Source organism: Bos grunniens, chromosome 9 (assembly GCF_055505025.1).
Source record: "Bos grunniens cultivar Pamir isolate PY7600 chromosome 9, Bosgru_T2T1.0, whole genome shotgun sequence".
NCBI lineage: Eukaryota > Metazoa > Chordata > Mammalia > Artiodactyla > Bovidae > Bos > Bos grunniens.
Genome location: NC_141173.1, coordinates 24,205,706 through 24,231,413, shown reverse-complemented (window position 1 = coordinate 24,231,413; position 25,708 = coordinate 24,205,706). Strand labels below are relative to the sequence as shown.

The 25,708-nt window shown below is 40.3% G+C and overlaps 1 protein-coding gene across 1 annotated transcript in view; it reads left to right on the top strand.

The window, feature by feature from the left end:
- The window catches only part of ME1 (malic enzyme 1), a 220,965-nt gene that overhangs the window by 10,556 nt on the left and 184,701 nt on the right, over positions 1 to 25,708 (top strand). The window contains exon 2 of the mRNA XM_086316963.1: positions 22,353 to 22,486. Within this exon, the coding sequence (XP_086173089.1) occupies positions 22,353 to 22,486 (134 nt within the window). The remainder of the gene's footprint in view (positions 1 to 22,352; positions 22,487 to 25,708) is intronic.

The window sequence follows — 25,708 nt, the reverse complement described above, 5'->3', positions numbered from 1 at the left end:
GAAATGCAAATCAAAACCACTATGAGGTACCATTTCACACCAGTCAGAATGGCTGCGATCCAAAAGTCTACAAATAATAAATGCTGGAGAGGGTGTGGAGAAAAGGGAACCCTCTTACACTGTTGGTGGGAATGCAAACTAGTACAGCCACTATGGAGAACAGTGTGGAGATTCCTTAAAAAACTGGAAATAGAACTGCCTTATGATCCAGCAATCCCACTGCTAGGCATACACACTGAGGAAACCAGAAGGGAAAGAGACACGTGTACCCCAATGTTCATCGCAGCACTGTTTATAATAGCCAGGACATGGAAGCAACCTAGATGTCCATCAGCAGATGAATGGATAAGCAAGCTGTGGTACATATACACAATGGAGTATTACTCAGCCATTAAAAAGAATACATTTGAATCCGTTCTAATGAGGTGGATGAAACTGGAGCCTATTATACAGAGTGAAGTAAGCCAGAAGGAAAAACACCAATACAGTATACTAACGCATATATATGGAATTTAGAAAGATGGTAACAATAACCCTGTGTACGAGACAGCAAAAGAGACACTGATGTATAGAACAGTCTTATGGACTCTGTGGGAGAGGGAGAGGGTGGGAAGATTTGGGAGAATGACATTTAAACATGTAAAATATCATGTAAGAAACGAGTTGCCAGTCCAGGTTCGATGCACGATACTGGATGCTTGGGGCTAGTGCACTGGGACGACCCAGAGGGATGGTATGGGGAGGGAGGAGGGAGGAGGGTTCAGGATGGGGAACACATGTATACCTGTGGCAGATTCATTTTGATATTTGGCAAAACTAATACAATTGTGTAAAGTTTAAAAATAAAATTAAAAAAAAAATTAAGATTTGTCAACATTGAGAAAGAGATGTGCTAAAAAAAAAAAAAAAAAAAAAGAAACAACCAATCTAGATAGCATATTAAAAAGCAGAGAGATTACTTTGCCAACAAAGGTTCTGTCCAGTCAAGGCTATGGTTTTTCCTGTGGTCATGTATGGATGTGAGAGTTGGACTGTGAAGAAACCTGAGCACTGAAGAATTGATGCTTTTGAACTGTGGTGTTGGAGAAAACTCTTGAGAGTCCCTTGGACTGCAAGGAGATCCAACCAGTCCATTCTAAAGGAGATCAGTCCTGGTGTTCATTGGAATGACTGATGCTAAAGCTGGAACTCCAATACTTTGGCCACCTCATGCGAAGAGTTGACTCATTGGAAAAGACCCTGATGCTGGGAGGGATTGGGGGCAGGAGAAAAAGGGGACAACAGAGGATGAAATGGCTGGATGGCATCACTGACTCGATGGACGTGAGTTTGAGTGAACTCCGGGAGTTGGTGATGGACAGGGAGGCCTGGCGTGCTGTGATTCATGGGGTCGCAAAGAGCTGGACACGACTGAGCGACTGAACTGAACTCTGGTACTTTGTTATTGCAGCTTTAGCAAACTAATATATTTAGGTAATTGAAACAAAATTTCATAATACACTACTTTCCCTTGCAGTGTACTTTGCCTTGCTACTCTAGTAGTATCCCATTTTAATTAAAAAAAAAAATATTAGTTGTGATTCACTCGTGAATCACAATCCATTTAATCCATTAAAAATCCAAGCTTAAAAAATTCTGCCCTTTGGTTAAGTAGTGCTTTCATGTAGCTGGGAAGATTATTATAGAGTGAGTTTATCATCTGTCTTAATGTTGCATCTGAAGTTCAGCTTTGACTTGGCAGTACTACACTAGCCTCCTTTTGTTTTCCATCTACCTATCCAAATTGAACTGTGGTGTTGGAGAAGACTGTTGAGAGTCCCTTGGACTGCAAGGAGATCCAACCAGTCCATAAGGAGATCAGCCCTGGGTGTTCTTTGGAAGGAATGATGCTAAAGCTGAAACTCCAGTACTTTGGCCACCTCATGCGAAGAGTTGACTCATTGGAAAAGACTCTGATGCTGGGAGGGATTGGGGGCAAGAGGAGAAGGGGACGACAGAGGATGAGATGGCTGGATGGCATCACTGACTCGATGGACGTGAGTCTGAGTGAACTCCAGGAGTTGGTGATAGGCAGGGAGGCCTGGCGTGCTGTGATTCATAGGGTCTCAAAGAGTTGGACACGACTGAGCAACTGAACTGAACTGATCCAAATTGAGGTATCTCTTTAAACAATAATCTGGAAACTATGAGATTGTTATTGTTGTTACTAATAGTGGCAGGTCTGGTTAGTCAGCAAAACAATAAGATCTTATGTACCAAGAGCCAAAAGAAATTGAAACTTAGTGTTTTTATGGGCCTTTAAATATTTTGCTTATTCAAAATTTTGCTTATATTTAATTTTTATGTATGTTAAGTATAACATAATGACAGAATTAAGAGAAGATTGGTCATTATCAATAAATATGAATGAAGATTAACTCACCTGCTAATAAAATTATTTTTGGGTTGTTTCACAAAGTACAAGCAGACCATGTTGCATATTGAAAAAGAAATGTTACAGAAAGACTAGAAATAAAGATATGAGAAAATGAAAACAGCAAGAAACAGGATTGTCCTGACATGAGACAATGTGAAGTTCATGCCAAAAAGCATTAAATGAGACAAAATACACTTTATAATGTTGAAAGGTATGATCCTGAGTGAAGTTTTAAATGTAATGAATGTCTGTGCACCAAGTAATGGAGAGCTACCTTTATGAAAAAAGACGCTGTAGGACATGCAAAGAGAAACATCAAAAACACGAACACTAGAAGACTTCACCAAATCTCTGTCAGTGCAGTACACGTCACGGGAAAAAAGTTGTCTTCACAGAGCAATTTTTTCCTCAAATTTTCCAGGAAATTTATGTTTTTCCATGTCATGGGAAAATTCAGTTGAGGAATTGGGAAAATGAGAAAGCTTAGTAAATAACATAGAGATATTAGAGTTACTACTGGTTTGAGAGACCCATTGACATAAGTCAAAAGGAAGAGCTGGAAATGGTACTTGTAGAGTCAGATGTTAAGGCTTACATTCCCTAGGATCTTCACAGCAGTAATGATTTAATCTGTTAGTTTTGCTTGTAGCCAAATTCTGACAACATCTGTCTTTTAATTTCTCTGTTTAGACCATTTACATTTAATGTGATTATTAATGTGGGCCTCCTAGGGGGCTCAGTGGTCAACTCTCCGTCTGCACTGCAGGAGTTGTGGGTTACACGGGTTGGAATTCTGGGACAGGAAGATCCCCTGGAGAAGGAAATGGCAACCCACTCCAGTATTCTGTCCTTGGAAAGCCCATGGATAGAGAAACCTGGCAGGCTACAGTCTGTGGATTCAAACACAACTTAGCGACTGAACAGTAACGATTATTAATATGCTTGAATTTCTGTCCAGCATTTTATTATTAGGTGTCTGTCCTCTCTGCTTTTCATTCTTCTGTTTCTGTTTCTCCTTTCCTGCCTTCTTGTGTATTATTTGAATGTTTTTATTATTCCCTTTTAATCTCTCTGTTTTTGACAGTATCTCTTTGTGTAGACTTTATTAGTTGCTATGGAAATTATGATATACATATGTTTTAATAATTACTTAAAATGAACATTTTACCACTTAAATTGAAATGTAGAAATCTTACCATCATATAGGTCTCACTGCTTTCCTCTTTATGTTACCATTGTTATATGTATTATATCCACTTACATCTGCATGTATGTATTATATAATGAGATTATTATGTATTACAAATGGAGATATAATTGACATGCTGGCTTAAAACTCAGCATTCAAAAACTAAGATCATGACATCCAGTCCCATCACTTCATGGAAAATAGATGGGGAAACATGGAAACAGTAGCAGAGTTTATTTTCTTGAGCTCCAAAATCACTGTGGACAGTGTTTGCAGTCATGAAATTAAAAGATGCCTGCTCCTTGGACAAAAGCTATGACAAACCTGGACAGCATATTAAAAAGAAGAGACATCACTTTGCTAACGAAGGTCCACATAGTCAAAGTTCTGGTTTTTCCAGTAGTCACGTATGGATAGGAGAGTTGGACCTAGAGAAGGCGAAGTGTCGAAGAACTGATGCTTTCAAACTGTGGTGCTAGAGAAGACTCCTGAGAGTCCCTGGGACAGCAAGGAGAGCAAACCAGTCCATCCTAAAGGAAATCAACCCTAAATATTCACTGGAAGGACTGATGCTGAAACTGAAGCTCCAGTACTTCGGCCACCTGATGTGAAGAGCCAACTCATTGGAAAAGACCCTGGTGCTAGAAAAGATCGAAGGTAGGAGAAGAAGGGAGCAACAGAGGATGAAATGGTTGGACTGCATCATCAACACAATGGACATGAGTTGAGCAAGCTTGGGGAGATGGTGAAGGACAGAGAAGCCTGGTGTGCTGCAGTCCAGGGGGTCACAAAGAGTCAGACATGACTGAGCAACTGAACAACAACAATAATTGATACGAGATGTTATACTAGCTTCAGATATACAGTGTAGTGATTCAATTTTGTATATATTGTGAAATGATTACCGCAATAAGTCTAGTTAACATCCATCATTGTACAAGGTTGCAGAAATTTTTTTTCTTGTGATAACACCTTTTCAAGTGTACTCTCTAAGCCACCTAACTTGCAATAGGATTTTATTGACCGTAGTCACCTTGCTGTACATTTCATCCCCTGGACTTATTTTATAACTGGAAGTTTGTACCTTTTCATCACCATCACCTGTTTTGCCCATTTCTTACTCCCCACCTCTGGCAACCACCAATCTTTTTTCTGTATCTGTGAGCTCATTTTTGTCATTTTTGAAAAAATTCCACGTATAAGTGAGATCAAACAGTATTTGTCTTTCCCTGTCTGACTTCACTTTAGCATAACGCTCTCAGGGTCCATCCAGCTTATTGCAAATGGCAAGATTTCTTTTTTTTTATGGCTGAATAATATCCCATTGTATATATGTACACCACACTTTCTTTATCCATTCATCCGTTGATGGACACTTAGTTTGTGTCCCTGACTTGACTGTTGTAAATAATGCCTCAGTGAACATGGGGTGCACGTATCGTTTTGAGTTAGTGCTTTGTGTTCTACAGATAAACACCAAGACGTGGAATTTCTGCATATGGTAGCTGTATTTTTAATTTGGGGAAGAACTTCCATACTCTTTTCCATAGTGGCTGCCCCAGTTTCACTTGTACCAACCATACGTGAGGGTTCTCTTTTTTCCACATCCTTGTCAACACATGTTATTTCTTGTCTTTTTGCTAATAGTGATTTTAACAGGTATGAGATGATATCTCATTGAGGTTTGGATTTGCATTTCCCTGGTGATTGGTGATATTGAAGACTTTTTAATGTACCTGTTGGCCATCTATATGTCTTCTGTAGAAAATGTCTATTCAGATCTTTGGCCCATTTTTAAAAAGAATTCTTTGTTTTTTAGCTATTGTCTGGGAAGTATTTTTGATGTAATAATTTAATGTAATGTTTATAATTTTTTAACTGTTATACTCATTTTAAAGAATTTAAAAAGGAAAGGACAGTCCATTATAGTTCCCCAAATATTTACCATTTCTCTTACTCTTCTTTCATTCCGATGTTTCAGATTTTTCTTAGGTATCATTTCCCTTCGAGCTAAAGAATTGCCTTTAGCATTTCTTTAAGAGCATTTTGCTGGAAACAAGTTGTCTGTTTTTTCCTTCATCTGAGATGCCTTTAATTCATTTTCATTTCTGAAAGATGTTTTCACCAGTTATAGAATTGTGGGTTGACAGTTGTTTTCCTTAAACCCTTTAAAAATGCTGTTTCTCTTTGTTTTGGCATCTCTTCCATCTGATGAGAAATCTGCAATCATTTGAAATATTGTGTGTACGTAATGTGTTGTTTTTCTCAGAGTCCTTTAAAGATGTTTTCTTTGTTTTTAGTTTTCAGCATCTTAAAATTTTTTTTGGATTTGGCTTTCTATATCTTCTTGGCATTTGCTGAGCTTATTGAATTTATTAGTTTATTCCTTGTACCAAAATTGGTAATTTTTTAGCCATTATTTCTCCAGATTTCTTTTTTCATTTTCCTCTTTTGAATTCTATTGAAATAAATGTTAGGCCTTTCGGTATTGTTCCACAGGTCCCTGACGCTCTTAACTATTTTTTAGTCTTTTTTTATTTCTTTTCAGATGGTTAATTTCTAAAATTATCTATCTTTTAACTGACTGTTTGCTCTTATATCTCTGTTCTATTCTTGAGCCCATCTGTTAAATATTTTATTTCAGTTATTGTATTTTTCAGTTCTAAAATTTCCATTTGGTTCTTTACAGCTTTTATTTCTTGGCCAAGACTTTTTATCTTTACTTTTCTTTCAAAGTTTTGCCCTTATAGATTGCAGCATAGACAATAACTGATTCTAAGTCTTCATCTAATAACTCCATTATATGTGTCATCATGGGATTGGTGTTTGTTGATTATTTTTTACTTTGAGAGTTAACATTTTTTGTTTCTTTGTATGCTGAGTAATTTTTCCATCTATTTTGGATATTTGAGTATTAGAAGATTCTAGGTTTTGGTTAAATCCTCGGATGAATAATGTTCTTTTTAGTTTTTTAGAGCCACTTAACCTGATTGAAAGTGAAAGGGTTAGTCGCTTGGTCGTGTCTGACTCTCTGGGACCACATGGACTGTAGCCTGCCAGGTTCCTCTGTCCATGGAATTCTCCAGGCAGTAATATTGGAGTGGGTTGCCATGCCCTTGTCCAGGGAATCTTCCTGACCCAGGCACCAAATTCATGTCTCTTACATCTCCTGCATTGGCAGGCAGGTTCTTTACCACTAGTGCCACCAGTTTGAAAATTTGACCCACCTTCTGTGGATTGTGGTTCCAGGATCAATTATATTTTCAAAACCTACTTTGTAGTGTCTTTTGGATCTGTTCATCATGTGTACCACCCAGTGGCCAGTGTGGGATCTACGCAGTGGTTTACTCTATGGTTTTCATATCCTTTGTTATGCTGTTTAAAATCAGGTCTATACATGATTCAAGAATCAAGATTGCTGGGAGAAATATCAATAACCTCAGATATGCAGATGATACCACCCTTATGGCAGAAAGTGAAGAGGAACTAAAAAGCCTCTTGATGAAAGTGAAAGAGGAGAGTGAAAAAGTTGGCTTAAAGCTCAACATTCAGAAAACGAAGATCATGGCATCTGGTCCTATCACTTCATGGGAAATAGATGGGGAAACAGTGGAAACAGTGTCAGACTTTATTTTTTGGGGCTCCAAAATCACTGCAGATGGTGACTGCAGCCATGAAATTAAAAGACGCTTACTCCTTGAAAGGAAAGTTATGACCAACTTAGATAGCATATTCAAAAGCAGAGACATTACTTTGCCAACAAAGGTCCATCTAGTCAAGGCTACGGTTTTTCCTGTGGTCATGTATAGGTGTGAGAGTTGGACTGTGAAGAAGGCTGAGCATTGAAGAATTGATGCTTTTGAACTGTGGTGTTGGAGAAGACTCTTGAGAGTCCCTTGGACTGCAAGGAGATCCAGCCAGTCCATTCTGAAGGAGATCAGCCCTGGGTGTTCTTTGGAAGGAATGATGCTAAAGCTGAAACTCCAGTACGTTGGCTACCTCATCCGAAGAGTTGACTCATTGGAAAAGGCTCTGATGCTGGGAGGGATTTGGGGCAGAAGGAAAAGGGGACGACAAGAGGCTGAGATGGCTGGATGGCATCACCGACTCAATGGACGTGGGTTTGAGTGAACTCCGGGAGATGGTGATAGACAGGGAGGCCTGGCATGCTGCGATTCATGGGGTCGCAAAGAGTTGGACACGACTGAGCAACTGAACTGAACTGATACATGAATAGCCCAGAGGTTAGTCCCAGAGTTCATAAACAACTTTATGAGATTGCTTTTTTGAGTTCTCTTTCCCCTGTGATCTTTCTGATATTTCCTGTCTTCTTGGGGTCCACACTTTCCAGCCCACTTGCCAGAAAACTGGGCCTCTAGTTTCCCCGCTGCTGTGTACTTCCTCCAAATGCATTTGGATAGGGGGCCAAAAGAGAAAAAATGCAAACCAGACATTTGACCCATGATCTTGGGACCATCACTCTTTTGGTGGAAAAGGAGGATTTCCATCCCTCAGAAATTTAGTTATCTGCAGTGATCATCCTTCTAACATCAACTACAGAATTGTTTGGGGGTTGGGACTGGAGAGAATGGAAAAAAAATAGTAGTGAATTTACCTGCTCTGTGATCTTTAAAAGCATACCGATTTCTGGTTTTTTGACTAGAAAGAGAAATCTTCTCTGAGTACTCTTTTTGTATGCACTCAGTTGTACATCCAGCTTTTCTGCTGCTTTTTGAGAGGCCAGTTGATGAGAGAGGGGGATTTAAAAAAAAGGCCAGGTCATACTGAAGGGCAGAAGTCTAGGGAACCTCAGTGATGGTTTGGTGATACTTTGGATTCTGGTCTTTTCCCCAGGTCTTCTGCTACCATTTATTTTTCAGAATCTTCAGATGATTTCTCAATGCATTCTGTGCAAGGTCTATAGTTGGATTCAGTGGGAGAGACAAGGAAAAGTATGCTTACACCATCTCTCATAGGACCAGAACCATCAGATAGTTTTTTTTAAAGATGTGAATGTGTGAAACTAAGTCTAACTTGATGTTTAAGTTTCAGGGGGAAAACATCAAGAGATGAGCTCTCAAACATGTATTCACATTTTTGCCCATTTTCCTGAAAACTTATTTGCTACAAGCAGATAAATATTAGTAGTAAAGGTTATTCTGTGGAAAATCATCTATTTCTATGTAGAGTTCTATGGAAAATTTTCTGTATTCTAAGGATTTTGAAAGATAGTTGTTTTTTTTTTTAACATCTGTATAGTACTGCACTTCTCTTATTCATGTTGCGATGGCAAAAATACTGCAGAAATTACAAGATTCAAAGTTCCTTGGTGGAAGTGTGTTATGCTGGTTTTGTTATAGCTTCAGCTTTCAACATAGTTGCTCAGAGGACCTGGAATATAGGTAAGTGTTCTATAAAAAATAGTTTATTAAAGAGATAAATGAAAGATTATTCTTGAAGTCATTCTGATAGCTCTGTTCTACCTTTCATATGTGGACTTAAGCTCCCCATAGATCACACACCACTTTGGAGGATGTTCATACTATTAGGTATGTGGCAGAGAATCTCTTTCCTTTAATAGGTGTAAGAATGACCCATGTATCATTTAGAATTAGACTTGGCTACATATAACAGGCTTCCCTGGTGTCTCAGATGTAAACTATCTGCCTGCAATGCAGGATACCTGGGTTCCATCCCTGGGTCGGGAAGATACCCTGGAGAAGGGAATGGTAACCTACTCCAATATTCTTATCTGGAGAATCCCATGGACAGAGGAGCCTGGTGGGCTACAGTTAATGGGTCACAAAAGATTCCAACATAACTTAGTGACTAACACCACACACACATAAAACAAACAGTTCAGTTCAGTTCAGTCACTCAGTCGTGTCCGACTCTTTGCGACCCCATGAATCACAGCATGCTAGGCCTCCCTGTCCATCACCAACTCCCAGTGTTCACTCAAACTCATGTCCATTGAGTCAGCGATGCCATCCAGCCATCTAATCCTCTGTCATCCCCTTTTCCTTCTGCCCCCAATCCCTCCCAGCATCAGAGTCTTTTCCAGTGAGTCAACTCTTCGCATGAGGTGGCCAAAGTATTGGAGTTTCAGCTTTAGCATCATTCCTTCCAAAGAACACCCAGGACTTATCTCCTTTAGAATGGACTGGTTGGATCTCCTTGCAGTCCAAGGGACTCTCAAGAGTCTTCTCCAACACCACTGTTCAAAAGCATCAATTCTTCAGCGCTCAGCTTTCTTCACAGTCCAACTCTCACATCCATATATGACCACTGGAAAAACCATAGCCTTGACTAGATGGACCTTTGTTGGCAAAGTAATGTCTCTGCTTTTGAATATGCTATCTAGGTTGGTCATAACTTTCCTTCCAAGGAGTAAGCGTCTTTTAATTTCATGGCTGCAGTCACCATCTGCAGTGATTTTGGAGCCCCCCAAAATAAAATCTGCCACTGTTTCCCCATCTGTTTCCCATGAAGTGATGGGACCAGATGCCAAAACCCAACAAAACAGCAGTGACTCAGTTAAGATCTAGCTCATTTCTCTTTCATACCTGAAGGAAATTAGAGTTGGTCTGGGAATCTTTGGTGGGTCCACAGAGTCATCAGGAATGTTGCAGCTCTGCTGACTTCAGGAGCACTTCGTGGTCCTAATGACTATGGTTTATAGACATTATATGCTGTTTCCAAGCTGGCTGCAGGACAGGAACACAAGAAGATTCACTTTCTAGTGGAGTCAGCTCCCTCAGAGGAGCCCTCCCACAACCCACACAACACTTCTGCTTCCATATCATTGTTCAGGACTTTGTCACATGACCACATCGCTCTCCAGGGTGGTCTTTTTCTGATGCATGGCCACCCTACATAATATTAGGATTTTCTTGCGGGGGAGGAAGGGAAGAACAGATGTTACAGTAGGCAGCTAGCCGTCTGTACTGTAGCCAGAGCTGCCAGAAACAATAGGATAGAGATTGAACCAGTGTAAATAAGAGAGATGATCATCATATTCTTAGAAAATGAGATAAATGGTTCTTAATATGCTTCAAGATCCTTGCAGATTCACTGAAGAAAAATAAAAATACAAAAATGTGACGTTTGTTTCCTTCCCGTTTCTGTGCCCCAAGCAAGTTGGTTTCCCTTTCTGGAGGCAACTACTGTGTCCATTGACCAGGGTTTCCATTATGTATTAGAAATATTGTACACAGTGTGACTGTAAATGTTGTATGAAATTAATTTTATATATTAAAATACATTGACATGGGGCATGAATCCCTTGGCGTGATGAAGACGAGATGGTGTTATAAAGAGAAAGGATGTAGTTGAGAATATGTGTGTGAATCAGATGGATACATGAAAAAACAGCTGAGAGTCATGGTCCCAGGCTCATGACCCTTCTGTCAGCTGTCTGGTGCCCTGAAACTGGTTCTGAAGCTTTGTTTTCTCTTTCTTCGCTGAGCTAGCTTGAATACGGGGATTCCTTAGAGTCGGAGTCACAGATACTGTGGGGCGAGTGCTTCTGATTGCCTTAAGCATTTTCATGAAAGGGCATAACATCAGGATGAAAAAAAAGCAACCCTGGTTTAAGGTTTAAAACCTTACCTGGTCAATGAGGACTTGCCTCTTTTATCATTCTTCTCATAGCTGCTGTTTGCTTCCCTCTGCTTTCTCCAAGAAGCCACTCGTTTCTGCCTCAGGGTTTGTGCCTTCGTTTCTGGCAGTGCCACCCCCAGAGTTTTTAACCCTCTCAATGAAGTTGGATCTTAAGTTTTCCCTTTTCTTTCTAAAGTTCATGAAGCTTTGAACTGCATTACATATGTTAATATATTAATATGAGCAGTCATATGAACAGTCACTGTTCCAGTGGTTTAGTGCCTGCAGTCACTGTAAGCATCCACTCAACATAAGTTTGTTGAAAAATATTTGGTGAGTATGATGATTAATTTTGTGTCAACTTGACTGGGCCACTGGGTGACTAGGCTTAGTCAAATATTATTTTGGGTGTGTCTGGATGAGATTAACATTTGAACTGGTAGACTGAGTAAACAAGACTTCCCTCAGTAAGTAGGGAACTCCTCTTCTTTGACTGCCAGTAAGCTGGCTTCCCTGGTAACGCAGATGGTAAAGCGTCTGCCTGCAAAGCTGGAGACCCAGGTTTGATCTCTGGGTCAGGAAGAGCCCCTGGAGAAGGAAATAACAACCTACTCTGGTACTGTTGCCTAGAAAATCCCATGGACAGGAGCCTGATAGGCTACAGTCTATGGGGTTGCAAAGAGTCGGACACAACTGAGCGACTACTTTACAGGCTGGGACATCAGGTTTTTTTCCCCTACTTTTGGACTTGAGCTGAATCCTTGGCTCTTCCTGGGTCTTACACCCAGTGGCCTTCTCCCTAGAACTATACTATCAGCACTCCTGGTTTCTCCAGCCTTTGGACTTGGACTCAACCTATACTGTTGGGTCTCTGAGCCTCCAGCCTACCAACTTCAGTCTAGGGGACTTGTCAGCTTCCATAATTGCATGAGCCAATTCCTTATGGTAAATTGGTTCATATGTATGATGTATAAACATATACCCTACTGGCTCAGTTTCTTTAGAGAACCTGGATCAATACAGTGGGCTTTACAATCTTCCGTAAGGTAACTCTAAGAGGAGACAAAACATTTCTGAAAATCTCCACTGTGGATCTGAAGTAAGAAAGCCATCTTGTGGTGTTTCTGGGAATATCATGTGAAGTATATATATCCTTAGGGAACTGAGGCATAATTCTTTGCAACAGTTCTTAACATATTTTTTGCCAAAGTGCCCTTTGGAATTTTGGTGAAGTCTGTGTGACTCCTTAAATCAAAGGTTTAAATAAATAATTTCTTAAATAATACTGTTACATAAGAAACCAATTATAGTAAAATGTAGCTATCAGAACACGGAAAAACAAATGTGGGATATTGTAAGATATATTCCTCTTTATTAAAGACTTAAATAGCAAGACAGTATATTTAAATATGGACAATTTAAAGCAAAATTTAGGGACTTTCCTCGTGGTCCAGTGGTTAAGAATCTGCCTTGTAATACAGGGGATGTGGATTTGATTCCTGGTCAGGGAACTAGGATCCCACATGCCGAGGAACAACAAGCTGACCCGCTGCAATTACTGAGTCTGTGCGCTGCACCTAGGGAGTCCATGTGCTGCCATGTAAGAGCCTGAATGCCGCAACTAATGCCTGAGGCACACAAATAATTTTTTTTTAATTTATTTTTTAAAAAGATTGTTGAAGGTCATCAACATGACTAGACTACATGTCTGTTCATGTTCTAAAACAACCATATTTTGGTCCTAAAACTATTGTAATTTCAAAATAATGGTAAATGATATTTCAAGATATATGCCACAGATTTAATGTGATATGAAAATATTTGTTATTTCTATTTATGACAGAGTCACAGGAGCTACTAATATTTCCTTTGTTTCCTTCCTTCTTTTATAATGGAGGGAAATACTTAGTTTCATAGAATTAGTGAGGAAAGATGTCTGTGCTTAAAGACTCCTGACTTACACCTCCTCATTTCTTGGGGATCTGTGATTATCAGATATATGGACCTTAGGTTCACAACCTTTGGTAGGGAACTAAATTGGATCTTCACAAAAAGTACAGACAGGGTGTCTAAAAAACTGATTCTTAAATTCAGGAGCTTTCTGACAGTACCAAGACCATGAAGAATAAAAGTCAATATTTACTTAGCTCTTGTGTATTCCTTAGAAGGAAAGTTATGACCAACCTAGACAGCATATTAAAAAGCAGAGATGTTACTTTGCCAACAAAGGTCCATCTAGTCAAGGCTATGGTTTTTCCAGTGGTCATGTATGGATGTGAGAGTTGGACTGTAAAGAAAGCTGAGTGCCAAAGAATTGATGCTTTTGAACTGTGGTGTTGGAGAAGACTCTTGAGAGTCCCTTGGACTGCAAGGAAGTCCAGCCAGTCCATCCTAAAGGAGATCAGTCCTGGGTGTTCATTGGAAGGAATGATGTTGAAGCTGAAACTCCAGTACTTTGGCCACTTGATGCAAAAAGCTGACTCATTGGAAAAGACCCTAATGCTGGGAAAGATTGAGGGCAGGAGGAGAAAGGGACGACAGAGGATGAGATGGTTGGATGGCATCATTGACTCAATGGACATGGGTTTGGGTGGCCTCCAGGAGTTGGTGATGGACAGGGAGGCCTGGCGTGCTGTGGTTCATATGGTCACAAAGAGTCGGATGCGACTGAACTGAACTGTGTATTCATGATTTTGTTTTAAAAGTAACACAAGCATTTTTATAATACTTTATAATTTACATAAGATGTAGAAATATCTGGTCTCACTTTATCCTTTCAACAACAAAGTGAGACACACATAACATACACACAGACTGTGTATTCCATATGTTTGATTACTTCTGTTTAGTAGATGCAAAAGTTGAAGAGAGTCTCCGTTTAACCCCAAACACTTTAAGTACCTATTCAAAACCACAGTGTCAAATAATATCTACTTGTGAATTAGTGTGTGTGTGCTCAGTTGTGTCCAACTGTTTGCTATCCCATGGATTATACCCCACCAGGCTCCTTTGTCCATGGGATTTCCCAGGCAAGAATACTGAAGTGGGTTCGTCAGGAGATCTTCCCGACCCAGGGATCGAACCTGCATCTCCTGTATTGGCAGACAGATTCTTTACCACTGCGCCACCAGGGAAGCCCACTTGTGAATCAGATTTGGGTCTCAATGCAAATAGATTTATGTTGCCATGAATTCTTATTTGCTGGTGAATTATGCATGTAAGTTTAAAGTGTACGAATCAATGGAACCTGTAATATACCCAGAACGTACTAGACAGCTGCCTCCCACAAAGACTTGTCCAAAATGTCACTAGTACTGAGGTTGAGAAGCCCTTGTTTAGATGAAAGTACTTAAAGAAAATCCCCACAAGCTCTGGCACTTAAGGATGGTAGGTGGAAATGTCGTTTTGTCCAACCAAGTTGATCTTAAATGCCTGGTCAAAGTCAATTTAAAAAGCTGTCACAAGGGGATTAATTTAATTGAATAATCTAATGTATGTGTGGAAAGTTCAGTTGTTACCTGAGAGATTTCAAACCATCGGCTCTCTGTATTACTGTATATATTAAATATTTTTTTAATTTGAATGGGGTGCATTGGTTGTTCAAAATAGAACTACATAGAACTGAACTACGTGAAACTGACAAGTTGTTTCAGATCCATATATTTATTATCCATTTGTTTATCTGAAATTGATTGAGGCACTCCTCCATCCTGACTTTGAATTAGGTGCTGTCGTACAAATATGAGTAGCATAGTGCCTGTCTTTCAGAAGCACCTAGATCTCTGGGTAAAATGGCTGTTAAACAGAAATAGTGAAGAATAGGAAGTTCATGATAGAACTTCATGATGATGTGAGAGAACACTGGAGGACATCTCTCTAACCCAGAGAGAAAGAGGAAAGCTTTCTTCAAGGGGATTCACCATTTAGCTATAGGCAAGGGGCATTTATGCATGCATGTGTAATTTAACTGGTAGCTAAATGTGTTGAATTGCTGTCTAATTTTCATACTCTGTAGATTCCTTCTTTTAAAAATTGGCGTATAGTTGCTTTACAGTGTTGTGTTCATTTCTGCTGTACAGCTAAGTGAATCAGCTATATGTATACATATATTCCCTCTTTTTTGGATTTCCTTCCCATTTACCCTATAGGTCACCACTCTATAGATTGTTCTGCTTCCTCAAAGAGTTAAGAAATCAAATTAAGTCACCATAGACAATTATTTTGTAATCCTGATCTTTTGGTTCACTTTCTGAGCAATTACTTTACATATTATCATAGGCATACTTAAAGGGTTGTCTGAAACATACACACACACACGCGCGCATATATTTGTTGTTGTTGTCCAGTCACTAAGTCATACCTGACTCTTTGTGAACCCATGAACTGCAGCACGCGAGGCTTCCCTGTCTTTCACTGTCTCCCTGAGTTTGCTGAAACTCATGTCCATTGAGTCAGTGATGCCATCCAACCATCTCATCCTCTGTCACCCCCCTCTCCTCCTTCCTGCAATCTTTCCCAGCTTCAGGGTCTTCCAGTGAATCGGCTCTTGGCATCAGGTGGTCAAAGTATTGGAGCTTCAGCATCAGTCCTTTCAGTGAAGTGCAGATGTCCATGTGATCACTAGAGACTCTTCTGGCGATAGGTATTATGCATTTGGTTTGGATTATTCATACACATTTTGAACCAGGATCTTAGACTTAGTTTTATCCTTTGTGTATGTTGGTAGTTTCAATAGTTTACTAAGAATTGCCAGTCTGCTTATGTAACAGGAACTTTTTGCCACTATGAAAAATGTGAAATTTACCTTAAAACTTCTTTGAGAACAACAGCACTCCATCCTGCTGAAAGGATTTTGAAACTTTATTAATGTTAGTGTTGATATTGATGGTTAACAACTTCTCAGCCTTTATAAGGAATATATAAAATTCTGACTTTTAAGTAAGAAATACTTAAGCTAATTAAACCTCTCATCTATATTTTCAAAATCCATTTGCTGTCTTAATAGAGGTGTTCTTTCTTTTTTAAAATTAAGCAAACATCACTTAAACTACAATATGGTTTACTTGCTCATATCCTGTAATGCCTAGATGAAATAAGTTGGGGGTGTTGTATGATTGATATTTTCTTTTAAGTTTTAGAGTATCTCAGGTCAAGTATATTTTAAGTATAATTTTATAATCATTACTTATATAAGTTTGAAAATGAAAGCTTTAGTCGCTCAGTCGTAGCGGACTCTTTGTGACCCCATGGACTGTAGCCCATCAGTTTCCACTGTCCATGGGATTCTCCAGGCAAGAATACTGGAGTGGGTTGCCATTCCCTTCTGTAGGGGATCTTCCTGACTCAGGGATTCAACCCCGGTCTCCTGCATTGCAGGCAGATTCTTACCTTCTGAGCCACCAGGGAAGCCTGAATTACTCTATACTCAGTTCAGTTCAGTCGCTCAGTTGTGTCTGACTCTTTGCAACCCCATGGACTGCAGCACACCAGGCCTCCCTGCCCATCACCAACTCCCGGAGTTTACTCAAACTCATGTCCTTTGAGTCAGTGTTGCCATCGAAACATCTTTGTCATCTGTCATCCCCTTCTCCTCCAGCCTTCAATATTTCCCAGCATCAGGGTCTTTTGCAATGAGTTGGTTCTTCCCATCAGGTGGCCAAAGTATTGGAGTTTCAACTTCAGCATCAGTCCTTCCAATGAGTATTCAGGACTGATTTCTTTTAGGATGGACTGGTTGGATTTCCTTGCAGTCCAAGGGACTCTCAAGAGTCTTCTCCAACACCACAGTTCAAAAGCATCAATTCTTTGATGCTCAGCTTTCTTTATAGTCCAATGCTCACATCCATACATAACTGCTGGAAAAACCATAGCTTTGACTAGATGGACCTTTGTTGGTAAAGTAATGTCTCTGCTTTTTAATATGCCGTCTAGGTTGGTCATAACTTTTCTTCCAAGGAGCAAGTGTGTTTTAATTTCATGGCTGCAGCCACTGTCTGCAGTGATTTTGAAGCCCCAAAAAATAAAGTCTGTCACTGTTTCCCCATCTATTTCCCATGAAGTGATGGGACCGGATGCCATGATCTTCGTTTTCTGAATGTTGAGCTTTAAGCCAACTTTTTCACTCTCCTCTTTCACTTTCATCAACAGGTTTTTTTAGTTCCCCTTCACTTTCTGCCATCAGGGTGGTGTCATCTGCATATCTGAGGTTATTGATATTTCTCCCGGCAATCTTGATTCCAGCTTGTGCTTCATCCAGCCTTAATATGATTATGGCTGCAAACATTAAAGTTAATGAATTCTGTTGTCATAATGAATTCTCACATGTGTATAGATTGTCTTCAAGAAATTTGTGATTTAGACAGTGTTTGCCTTTTTGCCATCCAGCTTGATTATTTTTAGTCATTATCTAGAAAAAAGAAGACAAACTACTGAAGTTCACTGGAAACAATAAAGATTGTTATCATGGAATGTAGATCTTATTTGTTCTGTTCTTGTGGTAATAGTTTCTAATACATTACTCAGGACAAAGTTTCTTTCTCAGTTATGTTTGCTCTGTGCAAACATGGTTTCCAATATGTCTTTTGTTATGCCAGGAATTTTGTTTTCATTTCTGCTTGGTAGTCTCAGTTTTCTCAAGAAGATATACATAAATTAATTATTAGTGTCCAGAAGAATAGTTGTGCTGTTTGCTGCCCTCAGAAGTGAAACCACATACCATTCTGATGTCTAGGGATTTAGTCCAAAAGGTTTTTTTAAGAAGTAAGGCAAGTAATAGAAAAGAAGAAAACCAGGCTTGAATGTCGAGTGTTAGAGAATGCTTTTAGGGAATTAGAATTATAAATGGTCTGGAAACCTAATATATGTATAGCTAAGCTTTTGAACTACATGAAAAAGACTCAATAGAAGTCATTTGAAAGTTAGAACCTGCATCTGTACCTTGGACACACTGTCCTTTCTTGGCCCTGCAGGAGAACCCTAAGCTTAAAATTCTTTGAAGCAGATATGTTATCTCATTTTTCTAATAAGAAAAAGGTAGTGTGTCACTGTCAGGTTTTGGGCATGACTGATCTGTGTATCAGTTTCTCCAAAATATATCTCTATTAATATGTCTCTGTTATAGTTTGAAACAATGAAATAGAGAGCAGGGATTATTACATTGTCCAATATTCAATTTACTGTTTTTCTGAATACTTTCTGGGGAGCTCCTGTTCGGTAGGAATCACACTGATGTGTCATTCTTAAAACTGCCATATATATTAAAAAAATTTTTCAGGGATTTTAAGATTTAAGTTTACATATTCATTGTTTTTTCTGTTTAAATGTATTTGGCTACGTCGAGTGTTGTGGCGTGTGTAATCTTCTTGCATCATACAGCATCTTGCATTGCAGAGCATGAACTCTCTAGTTGTGGTGCGGGCTCAGCAGTTGCTGTATGTGGGCTTAGTTGCCCCACAGCATCGTGGAATCTTAGTTCTTTGACCAGGGATTGAACTCACGTCCCTGCATTGGAAGGCGGATTCTTACCCACTGGACCACCAGGGAAGTACCAATATTCATTGATTTTAAAAAAAAATTCATAAAGAGTAGTGGTAGCTCAGCTGGTAAAGATCACCTGCAATGCAGGAGACCCTGGTTCAATTCCTGGGTGGAAATGATTGCCCTCAAAATGGGATAGGCTATCCATTCCAGTATTCATGGGCTTCCCTGGTGGCTCAGACAGTAAAAAATCTGTCTGCCATGCGGAAGACCTGAGTTCGATCCCTGGGTTGGGAAGATCCCCTGTTGAAGGGCACAGCAACCCACTCCAGTATTCTTGCCTGGAGAATCCTCATGGACAGAGGAGCCTGGTGGGCTACAGTGCATGGGGTCGCAAAGAGTCTGACGTGACCAAGCGACTGAGCACGGTGCATAGCAGTACGATGTGAGCCCAGTCATAGCACTTGAACTTAGCCCAGTGTTCCAGATTCCCAAGTCGTAGTGTTTTTTTTTGTTGTTTTCTTTTTTTTAAATTAAATTAAATTAAATTTTTTTAACTTTACAATATTGTATTGGTTTTGCCATATATCAACATGCATCCACCACAGGTATACACGTGTTCCCCATCCTGAACCCTCCTTCCTCCTCCCTCCCCGTACCATCCCTCTGGGTCGTCCCAGTGCACCAGCCCCAAGCATCCAGGAGAATGGCATTGAAACATGTATAATATCATATATGAAACGAGTCGCCAGTCCAGGTTCGATGTTTTTGTTTTCTTAAGAGTTGAATTGGCACTTCAGTGTATCTTGGAAAATTTGGCTAACAGTGTATGGAAGTTTGTAGTTATTAAACATCAAAGAATATCAGGAGATACCCAGATGGCATTTTTGTTTACATGGCATAAGGTATGCCAGACCTGTGAGACCGGGGAGTTATTTGAGACCAGACATTGGAAAATTCATGTAAAAAGACTGGCTAATTTCACCAATACATAAGTTAGTGCCTTGTAAAGCGAAAGAACAAGACTATGTCAGTACTTCTAATAATGCGCCTTATTCTCAGAATATTAGTATTTTGATTACTATTTTTGCAGGCAGATTTTCAAGGGCATAACATTCAGAAGTTTGCTGCTGCTTCAGATACATTTATATGTTTTTGAGACTTTAACTTCAGCCCAGCATTTTTTTCCCCTATTTTTAACTTACAAGTTTTATTTCAAGCTAAAGAAAAGTCTGTTGAGGGTTCTTTTACAAATACATTACTGTATATAATTTTGCTTCAACTTTAGGAGTTATTTCCTGACATTTTACTTTGTATCTTTATTAAAAGTTGTATCTTTAGCAGGTGAACTATGTCTTCTATTCTGTGTAGATTCCTTTTTCTCAAAAACATCCCTTTCTGGTTACTTTAAATTTAAAATATAATTTTACCAAGCTTATATTATACAGAGTGAAGTAAGCCAGAAAGAAAAACACCAATACAGTATATTAACGCATATATATGGAATTTAGAAAGATGGTAATGATAACCCTGTATGCGAGACAGCAAAAGAGACACAGATGTATAGAACAGTCTTTTGGACTCTGTGGGAGAGGGCGAGGGTGGGATGATTTGGGAGAATGGCATTGAAACATGTATAATATCATATGTGAAACGAATCACCAGACCGGGTTTGATGCATGATACAGGATGCTCGGGGCTGGTGCACTGGGATGACCCAGAGGGATGGTACAGGGAGGGAGCTGGGAGGGGGTTCAGGATGGGGAAAACGTGTACACCGTGGTGGATGCATGTTGATGTATGGCAAAACCCATACAATATTGTAAAGTAATTAGCCTCCAATTAAAATAAATAAATTTGTATTAAAAAAAGGACAAAAAAATAATTTTACCAGGCTAATCAGTATCCTGAGCAGCCGTTTTAATGCTTTCAAATTTTGAATGTAAGTCTGTAAAATTTTTAAAACTTTCTGTTTTGTTTATGTAGCACATTGTGCACGTGTGCTCAGTTGCTTCAGTCGTGTCCGACTCTTTGCGACCCTGTGGACTCTGGCCCGCCAGGCTCCTCTGTCCATGGGATTCTCCAAGCAAGAACACTGGAGTGGGTTGCCATGCCCTCCTCCAGGGGATCTTCCTGACCCAGGGATCCATGTAGCACATTACTGAGGTCTAATTAGGTCGGTTAGTATTCTGAGCACTAGGGATAAAGTAATGGGAAAAAAGAGATAAAATTCCCTGACCTCATGGAGTTTGCATCCTTGTGGAAACACAAAGCACAAATAAAAAAGAAATTGGCATGGAAAGGTTCCAGCAACGCCATGGGGTCCCCTGGTATGGACTGGGATCCAGGCAGAGGACAGAGAGGATGGCTGGTCTGCTGTGCTGCAGGCAGCCAGGAGCAGGGGCACTAGACTGGATAGGCAGTGGTGGGGGGCGGGGGGGGGGTGTCCTCTCAGCGGGGGACCATCCTCCTACTGTCCACCTGCATTAGACTCTGAAGGACCCATGACCAGCCATGTAACACTGGGGGCTTTTGCACTGAAGGGAATGGCTGCTAGTGGAGCAAAACACCTTGGAAATGGGCACCAGCTGTGTGGATAGCACGTGGAGCAAAGCCAGGCGTGGTCATGGTAGGGCCAGACCCAGAGTGGGCTCAATCTAATCAAACAAGCCTCTTGGGCTTCAGTATCTGGAGCAAGAGACCTTTCCAGGGAGACTCCTCATCCCAATGCTTCCAGGTTCATGACTCCTGGGGTTTCTCTGCTTTACTTGCCTCATACTATAACCCGGCCTGTCTCTTAGGTCCATTCTGCATTTTTGTATCCATTCATCAGTTCTATTTGGTTTGCTTGTTTTTGAGCCTCATAGTTTGTAATACTGCTGTTTTGTACAGTCAGTGTTCATGTAAACTGATCATGTAGATATAATAGTAAGGCTCCAGTGGGCTTACTGGGTGAGACTGGAAAGGCTTTAGAGAGGAGGTGGCATTCGAGGTACGGCTTGGAAGGAGAGAAGCAGGGAAGACTTTCTTGTCCATGGTATCCTGGAAGGATAAAGGAGTGCGGTGTGTCCAGGCAGTAGGGAGAAATTTTGTATAACTAGAAGTGTATAAAAGAAGGAGATAGTTTGGGAGAGGAGTGTTGGAAAAGTTGCCTTGAAATCATAGATACAGTGTCTCCAACCTATTTTGTATGTATTGGTTTGGCCAAAGAGTTGGTTCAGCTTTTTGTGTGCGATGTGACAGAAAAACCCAAACAAAGGTTTTTCGCCAGCCCAATAGAAACACAGTATGTCATAGGCGACCTCCTCATGTTCCTCATTTTAAAATCTCTTAAAATAACTGCTATTCATTTTTCCATTTAATGATTCCAATATTGACAATTATATCTTCTTTCACTTGCGTGTCTTCAGATAATCTCCTCCTATGCATCACCTGATTTTATCCTAACAATATCTAAGCGACACGAATCTGAAAATGCTATCCTAATACTGAAAAGTGAGGAAACTGAGGTGTGGAGAGACCCCATGATTTTCTCACAGTCACATGGCTGTGCTTGAATGGATGCCAGATCTGATTTTCAATTCCATATACTTACTGATCTCACTGGTGTGTAGATAAGCATTTTGTCCTTTTCCCCCTCAAATTATTGCATTTTTCTTTTCTCTATAGGACTTGGCTTTTACCCTGGAAGAGAGGCAGCAACTGAACATTCATGGCCTGTTGCCACCCTCCTTCATCAGTCAGGATGTCCAGGTCCTTCGAGTACTTAAGAACTTTGAGCGTCTGAACTCTGATTTTGACAGGTAACATGTTCCCGAAGGTGATTTTTTTATGTTTCTCTGAGGCAGCTGTCTAGTTTATGTCTTATTAGATGAGCAAGTTTAAATATTTAGTGCTTTAGAAAGAGTAGTCAGCTTTGAGGAAGATTTGCCTGTAAATACAGTAATGTTTGTAAAAGAATTTATCCTGTGTAGGAACATCTGAAGAAGATAAAATTTTCTTTTCTAAACTGTATCCACAGAGAAATGACTTTTTCCTCCTGTGACAGAGTTGTTGCTCTCAAGGTCAGTTACGGGGAGATGCCATTCCAGACTAGGTGAAAGTGGCTTTGAGTCAGACCTCAAGTACATTTTAGGTGAAAGTGCACTGTTCAGGTTTCCAAGTGTGGCTCCAACACTGTTCAGAGTTTAGGTCACTTACTTTGTCTGCAATCCAGTTTCCATGTTTATACAAGGGTAAAGGTAACATTGTTCCCTACCTTTGGAATTAGCCAGCTGAAGTTGAAATCCCAGCTGTATCTCACGAGCATTGGATCGCTGAGTAAACCGTTACAACCACTGCCATGACCACTGCATGTGTCTCACTGTTTTCTTTGGACTCTTTTTGTATTGAAATGTTGCATGCGTGCATGCTAAGTGGTTTCAGCTGTGTCTGATTCTGTAACACTGTGGACTGTAGATCACCAGCCTCCTCTGTCCATGGGATTCTTCAGGCAAGAATAGTGGAATGGATTGCCATTTCTCCTCCAGGGGATTTTCCCGACCCAGGGATAGAACCTGCATCTCCTATGGCTCCTGCATTGCAGGTGGATTCATTACCACTTGAGCCACTAGGAAAGCCCCTTAAGGTGTTAAACCCACCTAAACCTCAGTTTTTCCATCTCTGGGTTGAAGAGAATAATAGTTACTTGAAAATGTTATTGTGAAGGTTAGAAGAGAGAGCTAACCCAGTATCTAGTAAGTCTTCATAATAGGGTTCTCCAGAGATACAGAACCAACAGGATGTATATGTGTGATTATATACATAATGAGAGGGGGAGGGGTTTATTGATTGATTACTTGATTTTGATTGTTAAGAATGAGCTCAAGTGGAGGCTTGGTCAGTCCTAAATCTGCAGGTAGACTGGCCAGCTGGAGCCCTGGGGAAGAATCTGATTCAAGTTCGAAGGCTTAAACTATTTTTTTGTTGAGGAGTTAGAGGGAAGGCCAGTCTTTGTTCCATTAAGGTTTTTAAATGATTGGATGAGGCCCACCAACATTATGGAGGGTACTCTGCTTTATTCAAAATACACCAATTTAGATGTGAGTCTCATCCAAAAACTACCTTCACAGAAAAGTCCAAAATAGTGGACCAGATATCTGGATACTGTGTCCCAGCCATGTTGACACATAAAATTAACCTCTCCTTTTCAACTTGGAAGCCATGACTTTCTCCTTAAACTAAACTTAATCTCTGCATAAAGACAATAAAAAGGTCATACTTGAGCCTAACATGATAGAACTAGCCCAGGAAAAACTGAAAACATGCTAACACTTTAACCTAAAAGAGAATGTAAAATCCTAAGGATATGTTTACTTTTCTCCTTGATATCTTTTAACTTTAATACTATGATGTAAAGTTAACAATACATTTGACCCTTGAATCACACAGATTTGAATTATATGGGTCCGCCTATATGTGGATTTTTCTCAATAAATGCATCCTACAGTACTTACACAATCCATAGTTGATTGAATCTCTGAATGGGAACTACACTTGTAGAGGGCCAACTGTAAGGTATACCTGGATTTTTTGACTGTGTTAGGGTTGGCACCCTTAACCACCACATTGTTCAAAGCGTTCAGCTCAGTTCAGTCGCTCAGTCGTGTCTGTTCAGTTCAGTTTAGGTGCTCAGTCGTGTCCGACTCTTTGTGACCGACTCTTTGTGACCCCATGAACTGCAGCACGCCAGGCCTCCCTGTCCATCACCAACTCCTGGAGTTCACCCAAACCCATGTCCATTGAGTCGGTGATGCCATCCAACCATCTCATCCTCTGTCGTCCCCTTCTCCTCCTGCCCTCAATCTTTCCCAGCATCAGGGTCCTTTCAAATGAGCCAGCTCTCCGCATCAGGTGGCCAAAGTATTGGAGTTTCAGCTTCAACATCAGTCCCTCCAGGACTGATCTCCTTTAGCATAGACTGGTTGGATCTCCTTGCAGTCCAAGGAACTCTCAAGAGTCTTCTCCAACACCCAGTTCAAAAGCATCAATTTTTCAGTGCTCAGCTTTCTTTATAGTCCAACTCTCACGTCCATACATGACTACTGGAAAAACCATAGCCTTGACTAGACGGACTTTTGTTGGCAAACTGTATTCAAGTACTATGATATACAGTCAGTGCATCTTATGTAACATGATAAAGGGATAAAAGAGGGAAAAATTATATTTGTTTATGTATCTTTGCATATGTATTATACATATTTATATATGCACAGATATATATGTATTTATGTACACACAAATGTATTCATAACATAGTAAGGAAGAAATACTCATAATAATTGCACTCCTCATTTCTATAGCTGGTCGTATTATCACAGCTGATATTTATAACTCTCTTCTTCCCCTACCCATTTCACATTTCCCTTGCTTTCAGCAAGTACTTCAGCCAGTCTTGATTCTTCCCCTGGTAGCCAAATTTTTAATTCTGAAGGGTCTGGCTCATTAGTAGTCCTATCGGAATTCGGTATTGTAGTTTTCCATTGACTTTAATTGTGGGGAGCCCCTAAGGGATCTCTTGTATTCCAGACATCCTTTTCCTTACCTCCATTATTGAGTGGTAGTCCAGTTTCCCTTTGGAGTCAGGATCGGTCACCCCCACCAGCACAGTAACTTACTTCTTTGCCTGTTGATTCAGAGGCATGTGGTACCCAGAGTGGTCAGTGGCGGTCTTAACTTCCAGTTCATTGGAATCATTGTCTCCCAGTAAGACATTCTTCCCTTTGGAATGAACACTTTGGGGCCAGCGGAGCATAAGATCTCAGGGACAGGAAGCAGGAATTGATAGTGGATCACTTGGGGGCTTCCCAGGTGGCTCAGTAGTAAAGAATCTGCCTGCCAGGCTGGAGTTGTAGGTTTGATCTCTGGGTCAGGAAGATCTCCTGGAGGAAGGAATGTGGCTGTTGCCCCCTCCAGTCCATAGGGTTGCAAAGAGTCAGACACGACTGAAATGACTAAGCACACACGCATAGTTGGGAATGACAGCG